Source organism: Ambystoma mexicanum, chromosome 3p, assembly GCF_040938575.1.
Source record: "Ambystoma mexicanum isolate Mex_15411 chromosome 3p, UKY_AmexF1_1, whole genome shotgun sequence".
NCBI lineage: Eukaryota > Metazoa > Chordata > Amphibia > Caudata > Ambystomatidae > Ambystoma > Ambystoma mexicanum.
The window spans coordinates 783,274,702-783,302,025 of NC_090925.1; the positions used below are offsets into that span (position 1 = coordinate 783,274,702).

General features: G+C 56.1%; 1 protein-coding gene across 1 annotated transcript in view; it reads left to right on the plus strand.

Moving 5' to 3' along the window:
- Positions 1–27,324, plus strand: part of LOC138579957 (vomeronasal type-2 receptor 26-like) — a 315,822-nt gene that overhangs the window by 254,376 nt on the left and 34,122 nt on the right. The window contains exon 7 of the mRNA XM_069650182.1: positions 26,672–26,795. Within this exon, the coding sequence (XP_069506283.1) occupies positions 26,672–26,795 (124 nt within the window). The remainder of the gene's footprint in view (positions 1–26,671; positions 26,796–27,324) is intronic.

Below are 27,324 nucleotides of genomic sequence, written 5' to 3' on the forward strand. Positions count from 1 at the left end.
TAAGTTTCACTTTAATTTGTTCCCAAACCAATTGTCTCAACACAAAGTAACCATCGTAGGATTTGGAGTAATGGGCTAGAAGGGTGTAACCCTTGAATTTACTTGTTATAAAAGTGCTCACAAAGGCAGCCACACAGGTCTCCTCTGTAAACTCCCAATAGCTAGCCCTGGTTAAATGTCTGGCATAGATATAGTTTGATGGTTGGTGGGTTACATTTTCCTGGCAGGTCTCCATGTCATATATTATATAGCTCTCGGTTTTATTTTGCAGTCTCCCGGCCGCCATGAAACACAGGTGTTCAGCCGTATTGGGAATGGGAGCTTTGCACATGCTACAACGGAGCCCTGTACAGCTATGACTCTCTGGAAGATATTTTTGGCACGCTGGACTATCAATGCACAGCTTACACATGACAGCCCCTAATGCCGACTTCTGAATGTTTGTGTCAAGACAGACCAGAGACCTCGCGAAAGTGTGACACTGAGGGCATTTTGTATGTTCTTCCTTATTTGTTTGGCATTCTTCTCTTAGACACAACGGACAGTGGTATTGGCAATTGTATCTATGTTTGTTATTGGAAATGTGGTGACAATGCTGACAGAGATACTTAGCCCCCAAAAAACCTTTTACATTCAATAAACCATAGAAATGGTTGTCCTGGTGTAAAACATATAAAGTGTTTTTTTGGGTGTTTAAGCTGTTAGCGGAAAATATCACGACACGCTGTTGTTGAAATAGAGTATCTTGATGGGTCTATTATAATATTCCTCAAAGAGATTCAGTTGTCCAAAACCTACTGGCGTGTCCGTCGGGAGTCCCAATTCTGCATGCACTTGCAGAGCTTTTGCATGTATAACCTATAAGACTAGATACCAGGCAGAGATTTAAGGGCCTGTGATCAAAATGTAATAGCCACTGGGCTTTAGATTGTATGATGTGGCTGTGCAGAACCTGGCGCAAAGGCTTTTAAGCACTGCCGGAGCGTGGTCTGACAACTAGCACCATGATTTTCAGCAGGGCAATGCACAGAATCTTAGTCTTACTCTGGAGAAGGCTCTACAAAATCTCCAAAAACTGGAACACACAGCTAATGCACGTTTTTATGGCAGCTTGTGGGGCCTATGGTCATAAAACTGGAGAGCAGAACCTGCCTTATCTTGTCCACACCGTGAATTCGATCTCAGAGCCTCCTATTCTTGTATATTTAGGGGAAAGCCCTCCTGTTTGAAGCATACCGACCTCTCATGGTTTCCAGGCCAACCAAGGGAAATAATTCATTTTCAGATTTGAAGAACTAACAAGCAAAGAGAGAGAAACGAAACCAATGGCAAGCAACCCAGTGCCTTTTGCCACTTAACCAGAATTGCCTTTAACTCACATTTCACTTTACAATTAACTTTTTGAACGGCACACACTTTTAACATGTAGAAGTGTCCGGCAAAATTGTTCCGTGCATGCAGTGGTGAAAGAAGGCATCACAATTACACTTTTAAAGGCTTTGGTGCACATCTGGCTTTGCAGACTGTTACTTTTTAGGCAAAATCGAAATGTAATTTTGTTGCTCTCAGCCACACAAGGACTCCATTGTAAACCCAGTTCAGCATCCCATTATAGATTCTGTGCATGGTTGTTTCATCCGTGAGGGGCTGATTATGGGCAGAAATCAAGTTCATATTTTAAAAGTCTTGAGGACACTTTGATGAGCATTATTTTAATTTAAAGGGATAAACGAATATTCATGCATTTGTTTCTTTCACAGTCAAATGCTTCATTTTGCTGCGAAGGCTTGCACACAATCTTGGCATTTTCATTTAACATTCTGGACACTGCTGTTTCTGAGAATGTTACTTCAGCTCCCCAAGAATTTGGCAAACCTTGCCACATGTATTTCCCTTATGCCAGGCAATTGGCATTTTTATACATCTCAATGTTTTGAAGCCCAATTTCACTCCTTTTTGCTTTGAAAGTGCAGGGCCTCATTTCCACATTATTGCTGTACAGGCCTGAGAATTTGGGGAGTCCTCATAACTTGACTCTGGCATTTTTATTTCTTGCATCCGTGGGCCTTTTCACCCCACATAACCTTTCTGAGAGCATTTAAGTGGTTGGATTTGGTGTGGCGGTGGTCCTGTAGGAGTACTCCCCAGGTAGTCCGCAACTGAGTACAACGTTGCACTCAGTGCATTTTACATTGGTAGCTTTAGCCTTTGGTAAATTCCCAACAGTGGTAAAGAACTGCCACACTCATGATTCTCTCTGGGTGCTAGAGATGGGCACTTCCTCTACCTCATCTTCTTGGTCCTCTTCATTGTCTTTTGAAGTACTGCACTTTTTTTGTTGTGTAGGTCTTCCAGCTTGTGGTGGTGGTGGTGTTGGCTCTTGGGGAAGAGGCATGGCAATAGCTGATGTCATTTTGAAGATAAATAGTAGTTTTGCTAATATTCTTCCAAATATGAGCTCTGTGCTAGATTGTTAATGGATAATGAGTAAGAATAGGTGTAGGAGCTGTGCAAGGGTAATTTTGAGCTCCAAAGTTCCTAGATCAGCGGAAAAGGCAGTTCCGAACTGTTTGCAAAGCACGGACCCATTCGCAAAGTGCGTACGCGTTCGTGGACACGTCATCATGCTGCGCGTGACCACGTTGTCAAGTGACACTGTCCGAAAAGTATGTGATGACGTCAGATGTTCGCGAACGTCGACAAACACAAACACAGTTATGATCCGCTAAGCACCCATAACTCGCGCCACCACCGTGCACTGCTAAGAACATGAAAGAAGACATCACAAAGTCTTTTCATTGAATTTCATAGGTTTGTATTAGTGCATCTTAACCATTACGCCCCTTTAACAAAGTTTTTTTCAGTGGCTATATATACATATAGGTGGGAGTATATATGTTTTGTACCCACAATAAGATGTCTTAAATCAGTAGAGTGATGGCTTACACTCCAAAGAAAGTGGACCCTTGGATCAGACATGGGGCATTTATGCATGCATTTTTCATCTAAGCAACAGAATATATAAAATGTGCAATGCATATATTGGGCAATTAATGAATTACAAAATTGTTAAAAATCGCACAAACATGCAAGAGCAGTGATGCAGAGGCACGCAAACGCAATAAAAACACACACAAAGTCAGTATGAAACAAATGGAACTATGATGTGAGGTAAGGGCTATGTAAGATTTAATGAATTACTCCATTTTGTACTGGTAATTCACAGGGGACATTTGAAACTAGGACTGACGGGAATCCCACTTCCTCAGCAGATCTGCCCTGCTAGCACGCGGATGTACTACCTTCCACGCCTGCTCTTTGGACCAAAGAGACTCACGTGTGTGCATATTTGTTCTATAACCATGTTTTTTTCTGCAACATGCTTAAAAATCTTGTCATGGGATTTCGGCGTGTGTGTGCTAATTTTAACCACTTCGCACTTCATTACACTAGCATTATATCCGTTTGATTTTTTTTCTCCACATAAATACCAATGACTAAGAATGCTTCCTTCTATACGCACAACGTGTTTTCGGTTTGACATACCTGAATAATTCAAGGTGTAAATTACATCTGTATGTTGTTTATCTGTAAAATAACACATGTTCCTCAATGTAGTACATCCAGTTATACTCCAAAGTTTAGCATGACAGAACGTGTCCAATGGCGGCAAAAAAAATCCTACACAAGAACCTAGTCACTAGCGCGTGTGCACAGATGGCCTTTTTTCCAATTCTGGTCCATACCCTCAAATCGGTTACCGTGTTTTTTCCGCGGCTGTTTTCACCCTGGCTATTTTAAACGTGGTGTTTTGACGATTTTATTTTGTTTAAATAAATGTGTTGTGTGTTTGGGATAGGGGATTTGGGGTGGTGGGAGGCAGGGTGAGGGTTAGATATGGTGTTAGGTGGAACCCCCACATTAAAAAAAAAAAACAGAAAAATCTCAGAAAACTGCCACAGTGACGGCAAAAACACATGGAACCCCTCAAATGCCGGAGTCAGATCAGGGAATCACTGCTCCTTGTGGTGGAGAGCCTATGACAACAGTATCCATCCGTGTGATCCCATGCGTTTCGCTGTGCATGTGTGCAGTGAATCCTAGGGTGATCTTCGCCGTATGCTCATTTGTGGCAGAAATGAGCGATGGCAGCATGCCCTGCAGAAATAGCCATGGATGCAGCCACATTTGTTAAATGGGTTTCACCTAGTTTTTCCAAGTGCAGAAAAAATAGGCTGGAACGCACTGAAAGCAGCACATTCTTTGGGGAGAAGAACAGTAATCTGTTTGTGTATGAGCAGCTCCCGCGTAGTAACTCCACAGGAAGGTCCCATCTCCTCTCCATCTTCCTCACGGCACTGGCATAGGAACTGGGTAGATGCAGGGAGAATCTGCGCCATCACGTTCTGTGGAGACTTTCAGGCCGATTCATGGAATAATTAGCGCGGCGCAAGTGGGCAAAAACGTGCGAATCGCAGTGGAATAGCGAAAATCGCAGTGCAAGTGCGAAAATCGCACGAAAAGCAGCACACATCGATTCATGGAAGGCCGTGCGCGAGAAAACCAGCGGATGTGCGATAAAAAAGTGCGCGGCGCACGTTGGCGCACAGGCCATCTAACAGCGTGCGCCAGGTCACAGCGAAAATCGCACAGGCCACAGCGAAATTCGCACATAGCGCGGCGCACGCAACAAAAGTAGGCGGAACACGGGCGTAACACTCGGAATGGGGAACAACTTGCCAAAACGTGGGCATCACGGGGGAAGTACAGGGCACAAGTGCGCGGAACGCCCACACGCTCGCCTACAACACGTATTCATGGAATAGAATAGGGCAAAAAAGCGCACGCTCAAACCAGCGCACAGGCACAAACACGACCGCCACAAGAAAGCAGGCGGTAGCGTCTCTGCGGCTGTAAGAAATGTGCGCCAAAAGGTGCGCCAACAAATAGCACCTATATACTGCCATGATGAATGTCCTATACTGTGGCCCTCCAGGACAAATGACGTGCAAAGGGGTACCCACAAACACGGACACCCGCTGACAAAAAATACGTGTGCGTGTATACCGGGGTGCGCGGGAAGTCTCACACGCGATTTGGCCGGGTACGTGGATTTCAGGGGTGCGCGGGAAGTTCCACATGCGATTTCAGCAGGGTACGTGTATTTCAGGGGTGCGCGGGAAGTTCCACACGCCATTTCATCAGGGTACGTGTATTTCAGGGGTGCGCGGGAATTTCCACACGCGATTTCAGCAGGGTACGTGTATTTCAGGGGTGCGCGGGAAGTTCCACACACGATTGGGCCAGTGCGAGCAGGGTACGTGTATTTCAGGGGTGCGCGGGAAGTTCCACACGCGATTCCAGCAAGGTATGTGTATTTCAGGGGTGCGCGGGAAGTTCCACACGCGATTTCAGCAGGGTACGTGTATTTTAGGGGTGCGCGGGAAGTTCCACACACGATTGGCCCAGTGCGAGCAGGGTACGTGTATTTCAGGGGTGCGCGGGAAGTTCCACATGCGATTTCAGCAAGGTATGTGTATTTCAGGGGTGCGCGGGAAGTTCCACACACGATTGGCCCAGTGCGAGCAGGGTACGTGTATTTCAGGGGTGCGCGGGAAGTTCCACACGCGATTTCAGCAAGGTATGTGTATTTCAGGGGTGCGCGGGAAGTTCCACACGCGATTTCAGCAGGGTACGTGTATTTCAGGAGTGCGCGGGAAGTTCCACACACGATTGGCCCAGTGCGAGCAGGGTACGTGTATTTCAGGGGTGCGCGGGAAGTTCCACACGCGATTTCAGCAAGGTATGTGTATTTCAGGGGTGCGCGGGAAGTTCCACACGCGATTTCAGCAGGGTACGTGTATTTCAGGGGTGCGCGGGAAGTTCCACACACGATTGGCCCAGTGCAAGCAGGGTACGTGTATTTCAGGGGTGCGCGGGAAGTTCCACACGCGATTTCAGCAAGGTATGTGTATTTGAGGGGTGCGCGGGAAGTTCCACACGCGATTTCAGCAGGGTACGTGTATTTCAGCGGTGCGCGGGAAGTTCCACACACGATTTCAGCAGGGTACGTGTATTTCAGGGGTGCGCGTTAAGTTCCACACACGATTGGCCCAGTGCGAGCAGGGTACGTGTATTTCAGGGGTGCGCGGGAAGTTCCACACGCGATTTCAGCAAGGTATGTGTATTTCAGGGGTGCGCGGGAAGTTCCACACGCGATTTCAGCAGGGTACCTGTATTTCAGGGGTGCGCGGGAAGTTCCACACGCGATTTCAGCAGGGTACGTGTATTTCAGGGGTGCGCGGGAATTTCCACACGCGATTTCAGCAGGGTATGTGTATTTCAGGGGTTCTGGGGAGTACGACACGTGAATTGGCCGTGTAGGCCCTCCCAGGTGTACGCTCCACAACCTCCACGGACCCTGCAGGCAGCCCACACCACGGGGGACTACCCTGCACCCATACTCATGTCCCGCAGGCAGCCCATCCACCATGGGCATGCCCCCCAGCCAACCCACATGTCACCTTGCACTACTGATCAACAATGCATGTCTCCCACCACCCCCACCCCCCTGCCACCATGGGCATCCTCCACCAGGCCCCCACTCATGTCTCCCACCACCCCCAACCCCCTGCCACCATGGGCATCCTCCACCAGGCCCCCACTCATGTCTCCCACCACCCCCACCCCCCAGCAGTGCAGGGGCAGCCTCCACCAGGCCCCCACTCATGTCTCCCACCACCCCCACCCCCCTGCCACCAGGGGCAGCCTCCACCAGGCCCCCACTCATGTCTCCCACCACCCCCACCCCCCAGCAGTGCAGGGGCAGCCTCCACCAGGCCCCCACTCATGTCTCCCACCACCCCCACCCCCCTGCCACCAGGGGCAGCCTCCAGCAGGCCCCCACACATGTCCCCCTGCACCCCCACCCCCCAGCATCCAGGGTCACCCTCCACCAGGCCCCCACTCATGTCTCCCACCCCCCCCACCCCCCTGCCACCATGGGCATCCTCCACCAGGCCCCCACTCATGTCTCCCACCACCCCCACCCCCAGCAGTGCAGGGGCAGCCTCCACCAGGCCCCCACTCATGTCTCCCACCACCCCCACCCCCCAGCAGTGCAGGGGCAGCCTCCACCAGGCCCCCACTCATGTCTCCCACCACCCCACCCCCGGCAGTGCAGGGGCAGCCTCCACCAGGCCCCCACTCATGTCACCCACCACCCCCACCCCCCTGCCACCAGGGGCAGCCTCCACCAGGCCCCCACTCATGTCTCCCACCACCCCCACCCCCCAGCAGTGCAGGGGCAGCCTCCACCAGGCCCCCACTCATGTCTCCCACCACCCCCACCCCCTGCCATCAGGGGCAGCCTCCAGCAGGCCCCCACTCATGTCCCCCTGCACCCCCACCCCCCAGCATCCAGGGTCACCCTCCACCAGGCCCCCACTCATGTCTCCCACCACCCCCACCCCCCTGCCACCATGGGCATCCTCCAACAGGCCCCCACTCATGTCTCCCACAACCCCCACCCCCCAGCAGAGCAGGGGCAGCCTCCACCAGGCCCCCACTCATGTCTCCCACCACCCCCACCCCCCTGCCACCAGGGGCAGCCTCCAGCAGGCCCCCACTCATGTCCCCCTGCACCCCCACCCCCCAGCATCCAGGGTCACCCTCCACCAGGCCCCCACTCATGTCTCCCACCACCCCCACCCCCCTGCCACCATGGGCATCCTCCACCAGGCACCCACTCATGTCTCCCACCACCCCCACCCCCCAGCAGTGCAGGGGCAGCCTCCACCAGGCCCCCACTCATGTCTCCCACCACCCCCACCCCCCAGCAGTGCAGGGGCAGCCTCCACCAGGCCCCCACTCATGTCTCCCACAACCCCCACCCACCGGCAGTGCAGGGGCAGCCTCCACCAGGCCCCCACTCATGTCTCCCACCACCCCCACCCCCCTGCCACCAGGGGCAGCCTCCACCAGGCCCCCACTCATGTCTCCCACCACCCCCACCCCCCAGCAGTGCAGGGGCAGCCTCCACCAGGTCCCCACTCATGTCTCCCACCACCCCCACCCCCCTGCCACCAGGGGCAGCATCCAGCAGGCCCCCACTCATGTCCCCCTGCACCCCCACCCCCCAGCATCCAGGGTCACCCTCCACCAGGCCCCCACTCATGTCTCCCACCACCCCCACCCCCCTGCCACCATGGGCATCCTCCACCAGGCCCCCACTCATGTCTCCCACCACCCCCACCCCCCAGCAGTGCAGGGGCAGCCTCCACCAGGCCCCCACTCATGTCTCCACCACCCCCACCCCCCAGCCACCAGGGGCAGCCTCCACCAGGCCCCCACTCATGTCCCCCTGCACCCCCACCCCCCAGCAGTGCAGGGGCAGCCTCCACCAGGCCCCCACTCATGTCCCCCACCACCCCCACCCCCCTGCCACCAGGGGCAGCCTCCAGCAGGCCCCCACTCATGTCCCCCTGCACCCCCACCCCCCAGCATCCAGGGTCACCCTCCACCAGGCCCCCACTCATGTCTCCCACCACCCCCACCCCCCTGCCACCATGGGCATCCTCCACCAGGCCCCCACTCATGTCTCCCACCACCCCCACCCCCCAGCAGTGCAGGGGCAGCCTCCACCAGGCCCCCACTCATGTCTCCCACCACCCCCACCCCCCAGCAGTGCAGGGGCAGCCTCCACCAGGCCCCCACTCATGTCTCCCACCACCCCACCCCCCGGCAGTGCAGGGGAAGCCTCCACCAGGCCCCCACTCATGTCACCCACCACCCCCACCCCCCTGCCACCAGGGGCAGCCTCCACCAGGCCCCCACTCATGTCTCCCACCACCCCCACCCCCCAGCAGTGCAGGGGCAGCCTCCACCAGGCCCCCACTCATGTCTCCCACCACCCCCACCCCCCTGCCATCAGGGGCAGCCTCCAGCAGGCCCCCACTCATGTCCCCCTGCACCTCCACCCCCCAGCATCCAGGGTCACCCTCCACCAGGCCCCCACTCATGTCTCCCACCACCCCCACCCCCCTGCCACCATGGGCATCCTCCAACAGGCCCCCACTCATGTCTCCCACAGCCCCCACCCCCCAGCAGAGCAGGGGCAGCCTCCACCAGGCCCCCACTCATGTCTCCCACCACCCCCACGCCCCTGCCACCAGGGGCAGCCTCCAGCAGGCCCCCACTCATGTCCCCCTGCACCCCCACCCCCCAGCATCCAGGTTCACCCTCCACCAGGCCCCCACTCATGTCTCCCACCACCCCCACCCCCCTGCCACCATGGGCATCCTCCACCAGGCACCCACTCATGTCTCCCACCACCCCCACCCCCCAGCAGTGCAGGGGAAGCCTCCACCAGGCCCCCACTCATGTCTCCCACCACCCCCACCCCCCAGCAGTGCAGGGGCAGCCTCCACCAGGCCCCCACTCATGTCTCCCACCACCCCCACCCACCGGCAGTGCAGGGGCAGCCTCCACCAGGCCCCCACTCATGTCTCCCACCACCCCCACCCCCCTGCCACCAGGGGCAGCCTCCACCAGGCCCCCACTCATGTCTCCCACCACCCCCACCCCCCAGCAGTGCAGGGGCAGCCTCCACCAGGCCCCCACTCATGTCTCCCACCACCCCCACCCCCCTGCCACCAGGGGCAGCCTCCAGCAGGCCCCCACTCATGTCCCCCTGCACCCCCACCCCCCAGCATCCAGGGTCACCCTCCACCAGGCCCCCACTCATGTCTCCCACCACCCCCACCCCCCTGCCACCATGGGCATCCTCCACCAGGCCCCCACTCATGTCTCCCACCACCCCTACCCCCCAGCAGTGCAGGGGCAGCCTCCACCAGGCCCCCACTCATGTCTCCCACCACCCCCACCCCCCAGCCACCAGGGGCAGCCTCCACCAGGCCCCCACTCATGTCCCCCTGCACCCCCACCCCCCTGCCACCATGGGCATCCTCCACCAGGCCCCCACTCATGTCCCACTGCACCCCCACCCCCCAGCATCCAGGGTCACCCTCCACCAGGCCCCCACTCATGTCTCCCACCACCCCCACCCCCCAGCAGTGCAGGGGCAGCTTCCACCAGGCCCCCACTCATGTCTCCCACCACCCCCACCCCCCAGCCACCAGGGGCAGCCTCCACCAGGCCCCCACTCATGTCTCCCACCACCCCCACCCCCCTGCCACCATGGGCAGCCCCCACCAGGTCCTCACAATCCCCAATCATGTGCGTAATGGACAGCCTCCACAGCCAAAAAGCCCTACCAAGTAACCCATTCACCCACATGGAAATGGAAATCACATGTTACACCCCCAATGTTCATGAAGCTAATGAACCCATGTCCGTCACACACAATGGTTGCAATTGAATGGGAAAACACACAGCATGACATGCATGAAACCAATGAGATGATACCACACAGTGAAGTATGTAAACAAAATTGTATTGAAAAAAATAAAGAATGCTAAAGAAAGAAAACAAACTACAATGTGAATGAGAAAAAAAAACCTGCATGTCCGTATAAAAACACAAAACTGGAAATCATAATCCCAAAAATATTTGGCCAAAGTCAAAATTAAAAAAATCTCCATGCAATAAAGAACTATGTAAAAAACTACCAAGGGTCCATGAGCCCAACTGAACAAAGGAAACCTACTAAAAAACCTACCTAAAAATCAACTATATACAAAAAGTGGAGCAGTGTCCGTCGACTCCAAATCATAATAAGAAAGAAAGGAAACCTAAAACTAAAGAACTATATACAAAGGCGGCGGGCAAGTCCAGCGGCTCACTCCGTGGTGTCCCGGGCCAGGGCATCATCGAACTCCTGTTCGATGTCCCGGAGGCGGTCCAGTTCCATGGCCCCGAGGGTCCCCAGGGACAACGCCCTGTCCTCCTCCAACCCCCTGCGGATTGCCTCGAGGCACTCGGCCCACCTCAGGGCCCTCCACATGGAGTTCTCCGCCCTGACCATTGTGAGCCGCGCCTCTTCCGCCCGCCGCCGCTCCGCACCTATGGCGTGGCCCAACCGCTGCCACACGGAAGACACTCTCTGTCCTGGGTCCCCCTGCCCTCCGGCCGATGCCTGCCCCTCCGATGTCGAAATCCCCGAGCCTTCATGTCTCCCACCATGTTGCTGCTGCTGCTGCTCTGCCTCTGCCCGTGCACTGCCTCCTGCTGCCTGCACATCCTCCGCCGGCTGGGGTGCACTTGTTGATGTGGCCACCCCTGCTGGACCTCCGACTCCCGACTGTGGCAGGGATGCCTCCTCCACCAGCCTGGCCGCACCGTCAGAGGCAGCTCCACAGGGCACCCAGGTGACTGATGGGTGGGAAGATGGCACAGAGGACGACTGGCGCGTAGGGGGTCCAGTTGAGGAGGGGGTCGGAGCAAGCCCCATCAGACGGAGGAATCCGGCCTGGGTGACCTGTCCCAGCAGGCTGACGTGGTCAACGAGCCATTCGAGATGACGTGCAGTCTCTCCATGAAAAGACTGCAGGTCACCTCGCATTGGCCCGTTGACGCAACGCCACACCAGCCAGGACAGGCTCAACCCGGACCTGGATGGCCACGTCCGCAGGCAGAGGAAGGCCAGTTGACGTCAGCTCATCCCCTGCCTGAAAACGGGTCTGGACGTAGGCATCCCTGCTGGTGCAAGATGATGCAGGGACAGGATCGGGGACAGGATTGCACACAGGCACCTCCGTGGCCGCCTGTGCTGCCTCCTGTCCCTGGTCCTGCACTGCACCACTAGCACCAGTGGGATCCCCACCTCCAGACCCCGTCTCTGGTGCTTGCGCGGCCCCCTCCTCCACCAAAACCCCCACCAACCTGGATGACTCCGTGCCATCTTCCCCTGTTGGGCCCTGTGGGGTCCCAGCTGCCCCTTCTGCTGCCGAGGAGTCCAACTGCAACCTCCGCCTCTTGGACCTCCTCCCGGCAGCTGTGGCCTGGGACGCGGCACCGGACTCCTCACTCCCTGACGAGATGACAACACGGGAGGGGAGCCGGGCCTTGCGTCTCCGGCTGGCGGTCGGATCCCCGCCGCTGTGCTCCACAGCACCTTCTCCGCCCTCTTCATCAGTTGACGCTGCAGACAGGGAGAAACAAATCACAGGCATCAGGGCACTGTAAAATGGACACATACACGCATGACAGTTGCACATGAGTGGCATTGGCAAACCTCAGACATGTCATCACAATCCCCAACACACATGTCATTGCAACTGGCACACATGAGCCATACCACAGCCATATCGCAACTGCCACCACCATCCCTACACATACAACAGCATCAGCAGCCAAAGGGGAGCCAGACATCACATGCAACACAGGAAGTGCACCACACATGTACACACACCACCACACTTGCATGCATGTCTACACCTCTGCCAAGTGTCGCACTGTTCAGACGGGCATCCATGTCACATCTGCCAATCAGGCTTCCACATACCGCTGTCACATGCATCCATGTTGCATCACTGTTGCACCCTTGACAAATACACACACATGCACATGTACACAGTGCTCATACATGCAGCCGAAAACAACATACATGCCTGACATCACGGACATGTCTACTTACATACACATTCATCCAAACATGTGTGCACGCACAACTGCATTTGCCATGCAAGCCCACACACACAAGCACCATCCATGTCTCACACATTACAGCCCTCGCATGTGTCAGCCCCACGGCCCTGTACACCCCCACCCATACTCGACCCCATACAAACAGATGTGCAACCGGCACAATGGCGAATGATCACCACACGCACTGCTCACAATCAGGATGCATGTACACTCACCGCTCGACTCCAGACGGGTCTGCTTCTCTAGGACCTGGACGTGGAGCGCTGGGGATATGCGTTCCAGGACCCCCATCTGTTCTTCCGACAAGTGGCCCCGGCGCCCCTTGGCATCCGCTGCCTTCAAGAGGCGCCGGGCCTTGTTCAGGGTCCTGGACCTGAAGTCCTCCCAGTGCTTCCTGACATGTTGTAAGTCCCGGACTGCCACCCCCTCCGCGTTGATGGCAGTCACGATGTCAGTCCAGATCCGAGTCCGTCCTTCCTTGTCGGCGCGGGAACTTCCGAAGAGGGCATCATACTGCCCCAGGACTTGCTCCACCAGGACACCAACTTCGGTGGCACTGAAGCTGGTGCCCCTCTGCCTCTCTGGCCGGGGGTTGTCAGTGGTCACAGATGGTGTATGCCCCGACATGACAACCCCAGAGGCAGGAGTGGGTGGGCAACTGGGTCCTGGGGCTGGGCTGTGGAGCGATGGAATTCCAGTCGGGAGTCTTCGGTTCCAGCAGGGGTGGTCACAGCAATAGCACCCCTGGCTGATGTGCAGGCAGCAAATGGCAGTGCACGTGGGCAGCAGGCAGTCAGGCAGCAGCAGATGGCAGGTGGGAGCGTGCTCGGGGCTCTGGGGGGCAGTAGTTCGGCCTTCTGGGCAGGAGCGTGGTCTTCCGTGTGCTTACGCGTGGCCAGCTTGGTACGGAGTGATTTGGCACGTGAAAATCCTGCACGTCAGCGTGAAAACCGAGGAAAGGCCCTTAGCGCGTAAGCGCGTCAGCACGCATACGCAAATCTATTGGACCAAAGGCCCTCAGCGCGTAAGCGCGTCTGTGACGTGACCCGCACGGGTGTTTCCCACACAGCACGTGATGACAGAGCACACGTGGAAAGTCTGCACGTCAGAGTCTCATCGCGTGTAATTGGACAGCACGTCAGATTCTCATCGCGTGTAATTGGACAAAAGTGCGCGTACACGCGATTGGCCTATGTACGTGTATATCAGGTGTGCGCGGACACTTACACACGCAAGTACGTCAGCGCACCTGTATCCCGGTGTGCGTGGCAATTTCCACACGCTATTGGACTGGGTACTGGATTTCAGGGGTGCGCAGGTCACACGCTCGCCTACAACACGCGCAACGCATTAATTTGCGCGCTAACAAAATAACTAGCTCAGACCCAGGATGAACATACCGTTCCTAGCAGCCGTGGGCGTGGCCTACCAAAGGAGGAGGAGGAGGATAGTCAGGGCCAGAATATTCACACCCAGAACCAGCCTTTTCGGGATGCCTGATGACCAGGTGCATGGGAGGTACAGGTTTCCACCACACATCATACTGGACCTGGTGAGTGAGTGGGAGGACGACCTCACATCACCCACCCTGTGCTCCCAAGCACTCAGCCCCCTGGAGAAGGTCCTCAATGTACTGCACTTCTTAGCCACTGGATCATTTCAGCGGACAAGTGCCATTGTGGGTGGTGTATCACAGGCCACCCAGTCACGCTGCCTACACCAGGTCTTGAACATCATCACTGCACGCCCATCAGTCCGCAGGCACATATACCTGCCCAGAACACCTGCAGAAAGGCATGCTGCCGCCCTGGATTTTTATGCTGTGGCACAATTCCCCAAAGTGCTGGGTGCCATCGACTGCACCCATGTGGCTCTACGTCCCCCCAGGGCTTCTGAGCACATCTATAGGAACCGCAAGCACTGGCATTCCATCAACGTGCAGGTAGTATGTAATGCCAAGGTAATCATCACCTCAGTATATGCCAACTATCCTGGGTCAACCCACGACAGCTTCATTTACCGAATGTCCACCCTAAGACGGGACCTAGAAGCTGGCCGGCATGGCGATACATGGCTGCTTGGTGAGTATGAATGCCACTGCACATGCATGCATGTCAGATACTGAGCAAGGTCACAACCCCACCAATGATACCAATCACCACCTCCACAGGGGACAGTGCCTACCCTCTCAGCCCCCACATGATGACGCCAATTCGGAACCCCACCACGCCACCCCAGGTAAGATATAACGCAGCCCACATTACAACCCGGGGCATAGTGGAGCGCACATTCGGAGTGCTGAAGTCACGCTTTCGCTCCCTTGACCGTTCTGGCGGGCAGCTGTTGTACGCTCCCCCAGTAGTGTGCAGGATCATAGTGGCAGCATGTGTCCTGCACAACGTTGCAACACGCCGGGGCCTGGCCGTGGACATGGTGGTGCCCCCCCATCCCCAACCACATGCACAGCCGCTGCGCATGGGAGGTGAAAGGGCACGGGGGGAGGCAGCCCATACACAGCTAGTGGCTAATTACTTCACATAGAAATCACACCCCTGTGGAGTGCACACTGCCCTGGCACATTCCATCTGACAATCAATGATGACTCAACCTGACACTGATCCTGAATGTCTGGAGAAAGAACCGTGAAAACCATATCAGCCTGAGATTGTTCACCTGGAAGTGTCACAATGTGTGCATCCCTACCCACACTGACACCACCAATGCAGTTTTGTGAAGTTACACATTCAAGCAGCTAAAATGAATACCCATTTGCAAAATGCAACAAGAGGACAGTGCCATGTCAGCCAACCCAACCCCAGCACCGCCACACGACACACCGTGCCATGTCATGCTATTTGCAGGTAAACAAAGTAATCCCCACAACATGACACTAGTGTCACAATGTACAGTGTCCCTATTAGAAACTTGCAACACCTGAAATGCTCACAGTAATGCCGGACCAACAACAAACTTGAGCACGTACTACCATTAACATGACATCACTAATGTTTAATATTAGTAGTCTCACTACCTGGAAATGCCTGCACTCCCACCACTACCAACTGTGCAGTGTTGGCGCCTGTAGAGTTGTAGGTGCACTGCTGCCAACATGGACCACATCTCCAGACTAGAGCTCCTTGTGTAGACATGAGGAAGGGACCTGCAAATTGGGAGGTAGACACAGAAGATGAGTTACACATCAATGCAACATGCAGTGTACAACACAACAGCAATATGCACTAGGCATGTATACACAGTATTGACTACAGACTGCCCACACAGCTCATGGGAGTCCAACGTCACTGTGTAATTCACTGTCACTTGGGCACACCCTTTGCAAGCCCATGGAAACGGGAAGCAGGAGGGGTGTGTGTGACTCAAACCCAAGCATCTGAACCAAATACATTACAAGCCTGCATGTGCCCAGCCACAATGCAGCGTATGCCCACAGGAACCACGGAAGCCAACAAATCGTCCCAAAATAATTGGGAATAAAAGAAATAAAAATAAAAACAAAAATAAAAATTAAAAAAAAATCAAAAATGGCCATTGAAGGGCCCGGGGGGGTTGGGGAGGCCACCCAGGAGGTCCGAGGACAGGATGCACACCAGAACCCACCTGCGTGGATCCTGGGGAAAAAAAACACCTCCATGGACTCATGGCCCACACGGCTACCCTATTGTGGGAGTATCACTGCTGTCGCTATTATCACCCTGTGCAGCTGCATCCGGAGGTGGTTGCACTATGGGAGGCAGCCCACGCAAGGCCCTAGTCTGCTCCTCCATGGCTGCAAGCATGCGGGTGTGGTAGGTCTGGTTCTGGAGGATGAGTGTGCGGAGGTCCCCATGCAACAACTCACGGGATGCCCGGACCTCCGCCCTCGTTGCCTGCATCTCAGCTGAGAGCGTACGGGTGAGACGCTCCAGCTGCTGTTCTGTCCTTTGGTGTGTAGAAGCCTCAAGCTCAACAAGAGTCGTCCTGAGGTGAAGGAGCTCCTGCCTCAGGGCTTCCCTGTGGCCCTGGGACTCAATGGAGATGGCCTCCTGCAGAGTCGCCAGTGCCGCCCGCCTGTCCCTGTTGGACCCCAACATGTCCTCCCTGTGTGACTGGCAGATGGAGTCGGTTGCCTGCTCTAGTCGCTCCATCAGCCTTTCAGGGGGGACAATGGAAGTGGCCACCCTATCCATGGCCTGAGCCATCATCTCGGATGATGCTGCCTGTTGGGTTGCCATACCGTAAATGGATTGCTCCCATGCAGTATTGCCAGGTGGCGTACGGCCACCATGTCGGCGGGCACCGCACCTGTCTGGGGCAAGGCGAACTGCGCCTTGCTGTGCCGGCACTGCCGGAGGCTGCAGGACTGCATTCCCCCTCTGATCTGCTGGCCCAGGAACAGGATCAGATGTCGCGGAGTGTGACCCTGCATCCGTAACCACCAAAGGCGTAGCTGCCAAGACTGACATCCCCATTGAGGGTTCTGAACCTGGTGCAGGTGGGTGAGACAGAACAGAATCCCTCCCTGGAACACTCACCTGCGACGGCACGTAGGTCTCATCCGAATCAACACCTGAGTACAGCTCGGTGGAGGTGCAGCCAGAGACACCCCTTGAGAGCAGGACCTGCAGCACTTGTGGGTTCTCACCCACCACCACACCACGTCCCTCACTGGTGGTTGGTCGGCCCTCGGACCCCTCCTGGGTCTGCACCATCTCCACAACCCCAGCAGTATCAGGTGCGTCTTCCCCTGCAAAGACATAAAAACAAAGAAATGGAAACAGGCATTAGCACCATGGCACACAATGAGGGCTGAGAAGCAAGAGAACCAGTACTTGTTTGACACATGTCCCACATGACTAAAACCCTCCCATGCATGCACCCTCACTGCGTATGAAGGGCAGGCAAATGGCACACACTGATGACACCAAGATTGAAGATTAACACATTTTCTGCATGCTGCCTGGCAGTGGCATCACACATTGGCCTGTGATTGGCAGGTGAAACACACATGCCATCACACAGATGGCATATACCATTGCTATTGAGTGAAGATGGAGAGGAGGGCAGCACCTATTCATTCTGTCCAGTTCCCGCATGTAATAGCTTTTCTAATTCAAACAGGTCAGATTCTTCACCTGGAGCTGCCAGTCCGAAATGGTGCAATTGCACAGGGACATGTTTGAACAAATGATATCCAGATAACAAAGTCACTCCACTTTACCATAGCCATGTCAGACATGTGACTAGAGGACTGCAACATGCCTAGTAAAAGTGGTGGAATGCAAAAAATCTGACTAAATGAACAGTGGAAAATTTAGCAACAATGTTGTGGCAAGGTGGCACTTCAAGGGCAACTGGCATGCAGTTGGGCTAGATGTCTACTGTTGGCAGAAGGGATACTGCTATGGCCAAATGCAGCTGCGCAGGATGTATTGCATGAAGCACATGGCTGACCCATACGACTCAGGCGCACACACTCTCACCTGTCACACAAACAGAAGCCCTCACACACACCATGCACATGGATGACACACACATGCATGTGCACTCACTGGACAATGCCTCGTAATCAGCCAAATCTCCCACGCCTTGGATCTGTTCCTCCGTGACGTAGGTCCCAGCGACTGACTCATGTGGAGTGAGTTCCATGTCTACTACTGGAGACCCAACTCCAGTCACTAGAGTTGCGGCATGACTTGAGGCCAGCTTACTCTTTGCCCTGCGCTTTAGGTCATTCCAGCACTTATAGCAATCATTGGCTGTGCGCCTCACGATTCCAAGGGCACTTATGATGTCCGCAACGGTCTGCCAGTGTGCCTGGCGTTGTGCAGGTGTGGTCTTGGATCCTACAACAATGACCATCTCGTTGTCATGTGCGGACACATACTCGACAAGTGCATTCAGTTCGTCATCCGTGAAGCTGGGCTTCCTGGACGGGCCGGACTGTGTAGCCGTGTCTGGGGCATCAGCCTGTGCCGGACGAGCACTCTTCCTCTTCCGCTTGGAAGGTGGTGGTGATCCTGAGTGTCCTGCGCCACTCTGGACACTAGGGGCAGGAGCCCTGGTGGACTCTGTATCAGGAGTGTGGGATTGCACACTCAGCATGGGAGTTGGTGCAGGCATTGACTCTAGTGTGATGGTGTCAGGGGGTATATCAGCAGCATGTACTAGGACCGACACTGTCCGGGCTGGGTGTGTGAGGGCTGGGGTGGATGGAGCCGCAGCTGCCCCTGCAGCCTCTCCGCCCTGCCTACTTGGTGCAGCAGATGACCTTGCTGCCTGAGATGCACGTGGCATGGTGACATCAACGTGCACCAGCGCACGTGTCATAGGCCTGCTGACCTGGAAGTCAGCCATGGAGTCAGCCAGGTCTGGTGCCACAATGGGCTGGTCCAACAAGGGCTGAGCATGGATGGTGTCAGCCACATCAGCCTCAACGGGGGGGGGGGATTATGGGTGCCCTTGACTGGTCCTCCACACATGGGGGGACAGGCTCACCCTGCAAGTAACGACCACGTCCCCTACCGGATCCACCACGGCCACCACTTGTGGCTCTTCCACCTTTGCCACCCTTACGGAATCCTCGCCTCCCAGCCATGGCACTGATGTTAATGTGCGTATGGGAGTGGCTGTAAAATATTGTCCTGGGCAATTGGGGGTCAAAGGGGTTGGGTACCAGATGGTAATTGTACCCTAGTGCTCTTGCAAGGCTGATTGTAACCCCTGGGGAAAGATGACGGGTCACGCTACGCACAGGAGCCCCAAAAAAGGGAGATGACGTGCATGCAACCCCTCCTAGACCACGTGTGCAGAAAGAAAAACCTGCACTACGCTGTGGCACCCAGTAACACAAGAATGAACGTATGCGTGTCACACGCAGCCTAGAATGACCTCTGAAGGGGTAGGCTACACACGGGGCAAGCACAGATGTTAGATACGTGCATGACTCACCGTCTGCCAGGTAAAAGAGCGTGAAAAAGGAGCGCGTTTGGTTGGCAACCCCCCCGCCAAAAGAAGATTTGTACGCTGTCTGAGGAGACAGGACAACAGTAGAAGGGAACACTGTTTGAGGGAACAGGCCCAGGTAAACCAGTAAAAGAGAAAAAAGAGAAAAATCTGTCAGAGGTAACAGGGAATACGAACTTGAAACGCCGTGAAGTAAATCGCGTGTGAACCGACAAGAAGTACAGAATTCACCCACTCGCTCTCCACGAAAAGCACGTACAAGGAAATGGTGTTCTACGCGTACCTTTTATACAGGCCCACACGTCCAGCGTCACTTACGCGGCATCTACGCGCTAGGGCCATTTCCACCAATTACACGCTTTGTCACTTATGCGTGTAGGGCCATTTCCACCAATTACACGCTTTGTGACTTATGCGTGTATGGCCATTTCCACCAATTACACGCTTTGTCACTTCTGCGTGTACGGCCATTTCCACCAATCACACGCGATGACACTCTGACGCGCAGTCTTTCCACGTGTGCTCTGTCATCACGTGCTGTGTGGGAAACACCCGTGCGGGTCACGTCACAGACGCGCTTACGCGCTGAGGGCCTTTGGCCCAATAGAATCGCGTATGCGTGCTGACGCGCTTACGCGCTAAGGGCCTTTCCTCGGTTTTCACGCTGACGTGCAGGATTTTCACGTGCCAAATCACTCCGTACCAAGCTGGCCACGCGTAAGCACACGGAAGACCACGCTCCTGCCCAGAAGGCCGAACTACTGCCCCACAGAGCCCTGAGCACGCTCCCACCTGCCATCTGCTGCTGCCTGACTGCCTGCTGCCCACGTGCACTGCCATTTGCTGCCTGCACATCAGCCAGGGGTGCTGTTGCTGTGACCACCCCTGCTGGAACCGAAGACTCCCGACTGGAATTCCATCGCTCCACAGCCCAGCCCCAGGACCCAGTTGCCCACCCACTCCTGCCTCTGGGGTTGTCATGTCGGGGCAAACACCATCTGTGACCACTGACAACCCCCGGCCAGAGAGGCAGAGGGGCACCAGCTTCAGTGCCACCGAAGTTGGTGTCCTGGTGGAGCAAGTCCTGGGGCAGTATGATGCCCTCTTCGGAAGTTCCCGCGCTGACAAGGAAGGACGGACTCGGATCTGGACTGACATCGTGACTGCCATCAACGCGGAGGGGGTGGCAGTCCGGGACTTACAACATGTCAGGAAGCGCTGGGAGGACTTCAGGTCCAGGACCCTGAACAAGGCCCGGCGCCTCTTGAAGGCAGCGGATGCCAAGGGGCGCCGGGGCCACTTGTCGGAAGAACAGATGGGGGTCCTGGAACGCATATCCCCAGCGCTCCACGTCCAGGTCCTAGAGAAGCAGACCCGTCTGGAGTCGAGCGGTGAGTGTACATGCATCCTGATTGTGAGCAGTGCGTGTGGTGATTATTCGGCATTGTGCCGGTTGCACATCTGTTTGTATGGGGTCGAGTATGGGTGGGGGTGTACAGGGCCGTGGAGCTGACACATGCGAGGGCTGTAATGTGTGAGACATGGATGGTGCTTGTGTGTGTGGGCTTGCATGGCAAATGCAGTTGTGCGTGCACACATGTTTGGATGAATGTGTATGTAAGTAGACATGTCCGTGATGTCAGGCATGTATGTTGTTTTCTGCTGCATGTATGAGCACTGTGTACATGTGCATGTGTGTGTATTTGACAAGGGTGCAACAGTGATGCAACATGGATGCATGTGACGGCGGTATGTGGAAGCCTGATTGGCAGATGTGACATGGATGCCCGTCTGAACAGTGCGACACTTGGCAGAGGTGTAGACATGCATGCAAGCGTGGTGGTGTGTGTACATGTGTGGTGCACTTCCTGTGTTGCATGTGATGTCTGGCCCCCCTTTGGCTGCTGATGCTGTTGTATGTGTAGGGATGGTGGTGGCAGTTGCGATATGGCTGTGGTATGGCTCATGTGTGCCAGTTGCAATGACATGTGTGTTGGGGATTGTGATGACATGTCTGAGGTTTGCCAATGCCACTCATGTGCAACTGTCATGCGTGTATGTGTCCATTGTACAGTGCCCTGATGCCTGTGTTTTGTTTCTCCCTGTCTGCAGCATCAACTGATGAAGAGGGCGGAGAAGGTGCTGTGGAGCACAGCGGCGGGGATCCGACCGCCAGCCGGAGACGCAAGGCCCGGCTCCCCTCCCGTGTTGTCATCTCGTCAGGGAGTGAGGAGTCCGGTGCCGCGTCCCAGGCCGCAGCTGCCGGGGGGAGGTCCAAGAGGCGGAGGTTGCAGTTGGACTCCTCGGCAGCAGAAGGGGCAGCTGGGACCCCACAGGGCCCAACAGGGGAAGATGGCACGGAGTCATCCAGGTTGGTGGGGGGTTTGGTGGAGGAGGGGGCCGCGCAAGCACCAGAGACGGGGTCTGGAGGTGGGGATCCCACTGGTGCTAGTGGTGCAGTGCAGGACCAGGGACAGGAGGCAGCACAGGCGGCCGCGGAGGTGCCTGTGTGCAATCCTGTCCCCGATCCTGTCCCTGCATCATCTTGCACCAGGAGGGATGCCTACGTCCAGACCCGTTTTCAGGCAGGGGATGAGCTGACGTCAACTGGCCTTCCTCTGCCTGCGGACGTGGCCATCCAGGTCCGGGTTGAGCCTGTCCTGGCTGGTGTGGCGTTGCGTCAACGGGCCATGCGAGGTGACCTGCAGTCTTTTCATGGAGAGACTGCACGTCATCTCGAATGGCTCGTTGACCACGTCAGCCTGCTGGGACAGGTCACCCAGGCCGGATTCCGCTGTCTGATGGGGCTTGCTCCGACCCCCTCCTCAACTGGACCCCCTACGCGCCAGTCGTCCTCTGTGCCATCTTCCCACCCATCAGTCACCTGGGTGCCCTGTGGAGCTGCCTCTGACGGTGCGGCCAGGCTGGTGGAGGAGGCATCCCTGCCACAGTCGGGAGTCGGAGGTCCAGCAGGGGTGGCCACATCAACAAGTGCACCCCAGCCGGCGGAGGATGTGCAGGCAGCAGGAGGCAGTGCACGGGCAGAGGCAGAGCAGCAGCAGCAGCAACATGGTGGGAGACATGAAGGCTCGGGGCTTTCGACATCGGAGGGGCAGGCATCGGCCGGAGGGCAGGGGGACCCAGGACAGAGAGTGTCTTCCGTGTGGCAGCGGTTGGGCCACGCCATAGGTGCGGAGCGGCGGCGGGCGGAAGAGGCGCGGCTCACAATGGTCAGGGCGGAGAACTCCATGCGGAGGGCCCTGAGGCGGGCCGAGTGCCTCGAGGCAATCCGCAGGGGGTTGGAGGAGGACACAGCGTCGTCCCTGCGGAGCCTCGGGGCCATGGAACTGGACCGCCTCCGGGACATCGAACAGGAGTTCGATGATGCCCTGGCCCGGGACACCGCGGAGTGAGCCGCTGGACTTGCCCGCCGCCTTTGTATATAGTTCTTTAGTTTTAGGTTTCCTTTCTTTCTTATTATGATTTGGAGTCGACGGACACTGCTCCACTTTTTGTATATAGTTGATTTTTAGGTAGGTTTTTTAGTAGGTTTCCTTTGTTCAGTTGGGCTCATGGACCCTTGGTATTTTTGTACATAGTTCTTTATTGCATGGAGATTTTTTTACATTTGACTTTGGACAAAACATTTTTGGATTTGGATTTCCAGTTTTGTGTTTTTATACGGACATGCAGCTTATTTTTTCTCATTCACATTGTAGTTTGTTTTCTTTCTTTAGCATTCTTTATTTTTTTCAATACAATTTTGTTTGCATACTTCACTGTGTGGTATCATCTCATTGGTTTCATGCATGTCATGTTGTGTGTTTTCCCATTCAATTGCAACCATTGTGTGTGACGGACATGGGTTCATTAGCTTCATGAACATTGGGGGTGTAACATGTGATTTACATTTCCATGTGGGTGAATGGGTTACTTGGTAGGGCTTTTTGGCTGTGGAGGCTGACCATTACGCACATGATTGGGGATTGTGAGGACCTGGTGGGGGCTGCCCATGGTGGCAGGGGGGTGGGGGTGGTGGGAGACATGAGTGGGGGCCTGGTGGAGGGTGACCCTGGATGCTGGGGGGTGGGGGTGGTGGGAGACATGGGTGGGGGCCTGGTGGAGGCTGCCCCTGCACTGCTGGGGGGTGGGGGTGGTGGGAGACATGAGTGGGGGCCTGGTGGAGGCTGCCCCTGGTGGCTGGGGGTGGTGGGAGACATGAATGGGGGCCTGGTGGAGGGTGACCCTGGATGCTGGGGGGTGGGGGTGGTGGGAGACATGAGTGGGGGCCTGGTGGAGGCTGCCCCTGCACTGCTGGGGGGTGGGGGTGGTGGGAGACATGAGTGGGGGCCTGGTGGAGGGTGACCCTGGATGCTGGGGGGTGGGGGTGCAGGGGGACATGAGTGGGGGCCTGGTGGAGGCTGACCCTGGATGCTGGGGGGTGGGGGTGCAGGGGGACATGAGTGGGGGCCTGGTGGAGGCTGACCCTGGATGCTGGGGGGTGGGGCTGCAGGGGGACATGAGTGGGGGCCTGGTGGAGGGTGACCCTGGATGCTGGGGGGTGGGGGTGCAGGGGGACATGAGTGGGGGCCTGGTGGAGGCTGCCCCTGCACTGCCGGGGGGTGGGGTGGTGGGAGACATGAGTGGGGGCCTGGTGGAGGCTGCCCCTGCACTGCCGGGGGGTGGGGGTGGTGGGAGACATGAGTGGGGGCCTGGTGGAGGGTGACCCTGGATGCTGGGGGGTGGGGGTGCAGGGGGACATGAGTGGGGGCCTGGTGGAGGCTGCCCCTGCACTGCCGGGGGGTGGGGGTGGTGGGAGACATGAGTGGGGGCCTGCTGGAGGCTGCCCCTGGTGGCTGGGGGGTGGGGGTGGTGGGGGACATGAGTGGGGGCCTGGTGGAGGGTGACCCTGGATGCTGGGGGGTGGGGGTGGTGGGAGACATGAGTGGGGGCCTGGTGGAGGCTGCCCCTGGTGGCTGGGGGGCGGGGGTGGTGGGAGACATGAGTGGGGGCCTGGTGGAGGGTGACCCTGGATGCTGGGGGGTGGGGGTGCAGGGGGACATGAGTGGGGGCCTGGTGGAGGCTGACCCTCGATGCTGGGGGGTGGGGGTGCAGGGGGACATGAGTGGGGGCCTGGTGGAGGCTGACCCTGGATGTTGGGGGGTGGGGGTGCAGGGGGACATGAGTGGGGGCCTGGTGGAGGCTGCCCCTGCACTGCCGGGGGGTCGGGGTGGTGGGAGACATGAGTGGGGGCCTGGTGGAGGCTGCCCCTGCACTGCCGGGGGGTGGGGGTGGTGGGAGACATGAGTGGGGGCCTGGTGGAGGCTGCCCCTGGTGGCTGGGGGGTGGGGGTGGTGGGAGACATGAGTGGGGGCCTGGTGGAGGGTGACCCTGGATGCTGGGGGGTGGGGGTGGTGGGAGACATGAGTGGGGGCCTGGTGGAGGCTGCCCCTGCACTGCCGGGGGGTGGGGGTGGTGGGAGACATGAGTGGGGGCCTGGTGGAGGCTGCCCCTGGTGGCTGGGGGGTGGGGGTGGTGGGAGACATGAGTGGGGGCCTGGTGGAGGGTGACCCTGGATGCTGGGGGGTGGGGGTGGTGGGAGACATAAGTGGGGGCCTGGTGGAGGCTGCCCCTGCACTGCTGGGGGGTGGGGGTGGTGGGAGACATGAGTGGGGGCCTGGTGGAGGGTGACCCTGGATGCTGGGGGGTGGGGGTGCAGGGGGACATGAGTGGGGGCCTGGTGGAGGCTGCCCCTGCACTGCCGGGGGGTGGGGGTGGTGGGAGACATGAGTGGGGGCCTGGTGGAGGCTGCCCCTGCACTGCTGGGGGGTGGGGGTGGTGGGAGACATGCATTGTTGATCAGTAGTGCAAGGTGACATGTGGGTTGGCTGGGGGGCATGCCCATGGTGGATGGGCTGCCTGCGGGACATGGGCAGGGGTGCAGGGTAGTCCCCCGTGGTGTGGGCTGCCTGCAGGGGCCGTGGAGGTTGTGGAGCGTACACCTGGGAGGACCCACACGGCCAATTCACATGTAGTACTCCCCAGAACCCCTGAAATACACATTCCCTGCTGGTATCGTGTGTGGAACTTCCCGCGCACCCCTGAAATACACGTACCCTGCTCGCACGGGGCCAATCGCGTGTGTAACTTCCCGCGCACCCCTGAAATACACGTACCCTGCTGAAATCGCGTATGCAACTTCCCACGCACCCCTGAAATACACGTTCCCCGCTTGGCGTTTGCTGTTTGGCAGCCCGGTGAACTGGTCCAGGGTTCGCGCAGCCCTTTGCGATGATTTAGCGATTTTGATGGCTTTTCCTTGCGCAAGGGCGTTCTTGGGGGCGTTACTGGCGCTGCTGCAGGGTCGCTGCGATTCTCTGCGCCACGGCTGGTGAATACGCTGTGTGCAGAAATCGGTTTTAGCGCACGTGCCTGGCGCAGACAATCGCACGCGGACACTCTGCGCCAGCCGCTTGCGACACTTTTCTGCGAAATTCTATGAATTACCCTCTTTATCTGTATCACCACTGTTGAGAATGAGAGTATATGTGCGTCGTAATTGTGTCATAGAGGTGCCACATGTGACAAGAGTGTTATTATGTCTGCCATTTAGGCTAAAACATGTCACTGATGGTGCAATTAGTGGATTGGTTATGGGATGAAGTCAAACGTTTACAATCACAGCCAAACATTCTTAACGGTATTTTAAAGCGTTCAAAAAAATGACACTTGTCACTAACGTTGTTGTCAGTGGCTTGAGTCTCTCGCGTGTCTCATACCAAGCCAGCTAACAATGTTGTGCCTCCCGATGCCTCCTGCAAATCCATCAATGTTGTCCGTTTCCCCTCCCAAACTACCTCGACTCTGTTTAACAGCTTTTGTGTTGTTACAGAAAGGCACAGGTTTACTGTTACTGACTTTAGTGAAGTGTTTTTTTCCATCGATAAAAGCGATTAGTAAAATCCTATTAAAACAAAATAAACGTGGTAAAAATACCAGGGCACCAGGTTCGGCTACTTACAAAATTAACACTGCAGATATGCACCCATTTTAGAGAGGAACTATTGTAATACTAATGCTTAGCCCTGCCCTTGCCTCTCAGGTACCGGATTCCATCTGCAGCCAACCGTGTCTTCCAGGATACAGAAAATCTGCCATAGAGGGGAGGCCGCGATGTTGCTTTGACTGTGTGCCATGCTCAGAGGGGAGCATTACCAACCAAACAGGTGGGCTACTTTGAGATATTGAGGCATGTAAACAACTGACAATCTGCAAACTTCATAGAAACACTAGTGTACAGATGCGCTATAAACGACATATCATTTCATATATGTTTTGAAGGCGTGCAACTAGAAACTTCGAATATGAAATTGTTACTGATTGCTCACTGCACATGGCATCAGCACCGTGTGGACAGGTTCTCCCCAGGGAAGCGGCCATTTTACTTGGTCACGTCAGATTCATATGTGCATCTGCCGATCTTCATGTGATATTGCCGCCCCTCTGAGGCTGTAAAGCTTCGAAAAGGAACTTTAAACATCCTTTCAACCGCCTCCCAAGACTAAAGTGAGCTTCCGATTCACCTCAAATGGTTACTACTTTTTTGTTTTCTCATTATTCAAAAATAATATCGAGAATGAATTCACCATTCATGGTGAATTCACTGGGGTACACTTGTGTACAGGAGCGTTATAAGTGCAACATCATATTATATCATATCATATCATTATGCATAGACAGTGTAGTGTGCCAAAT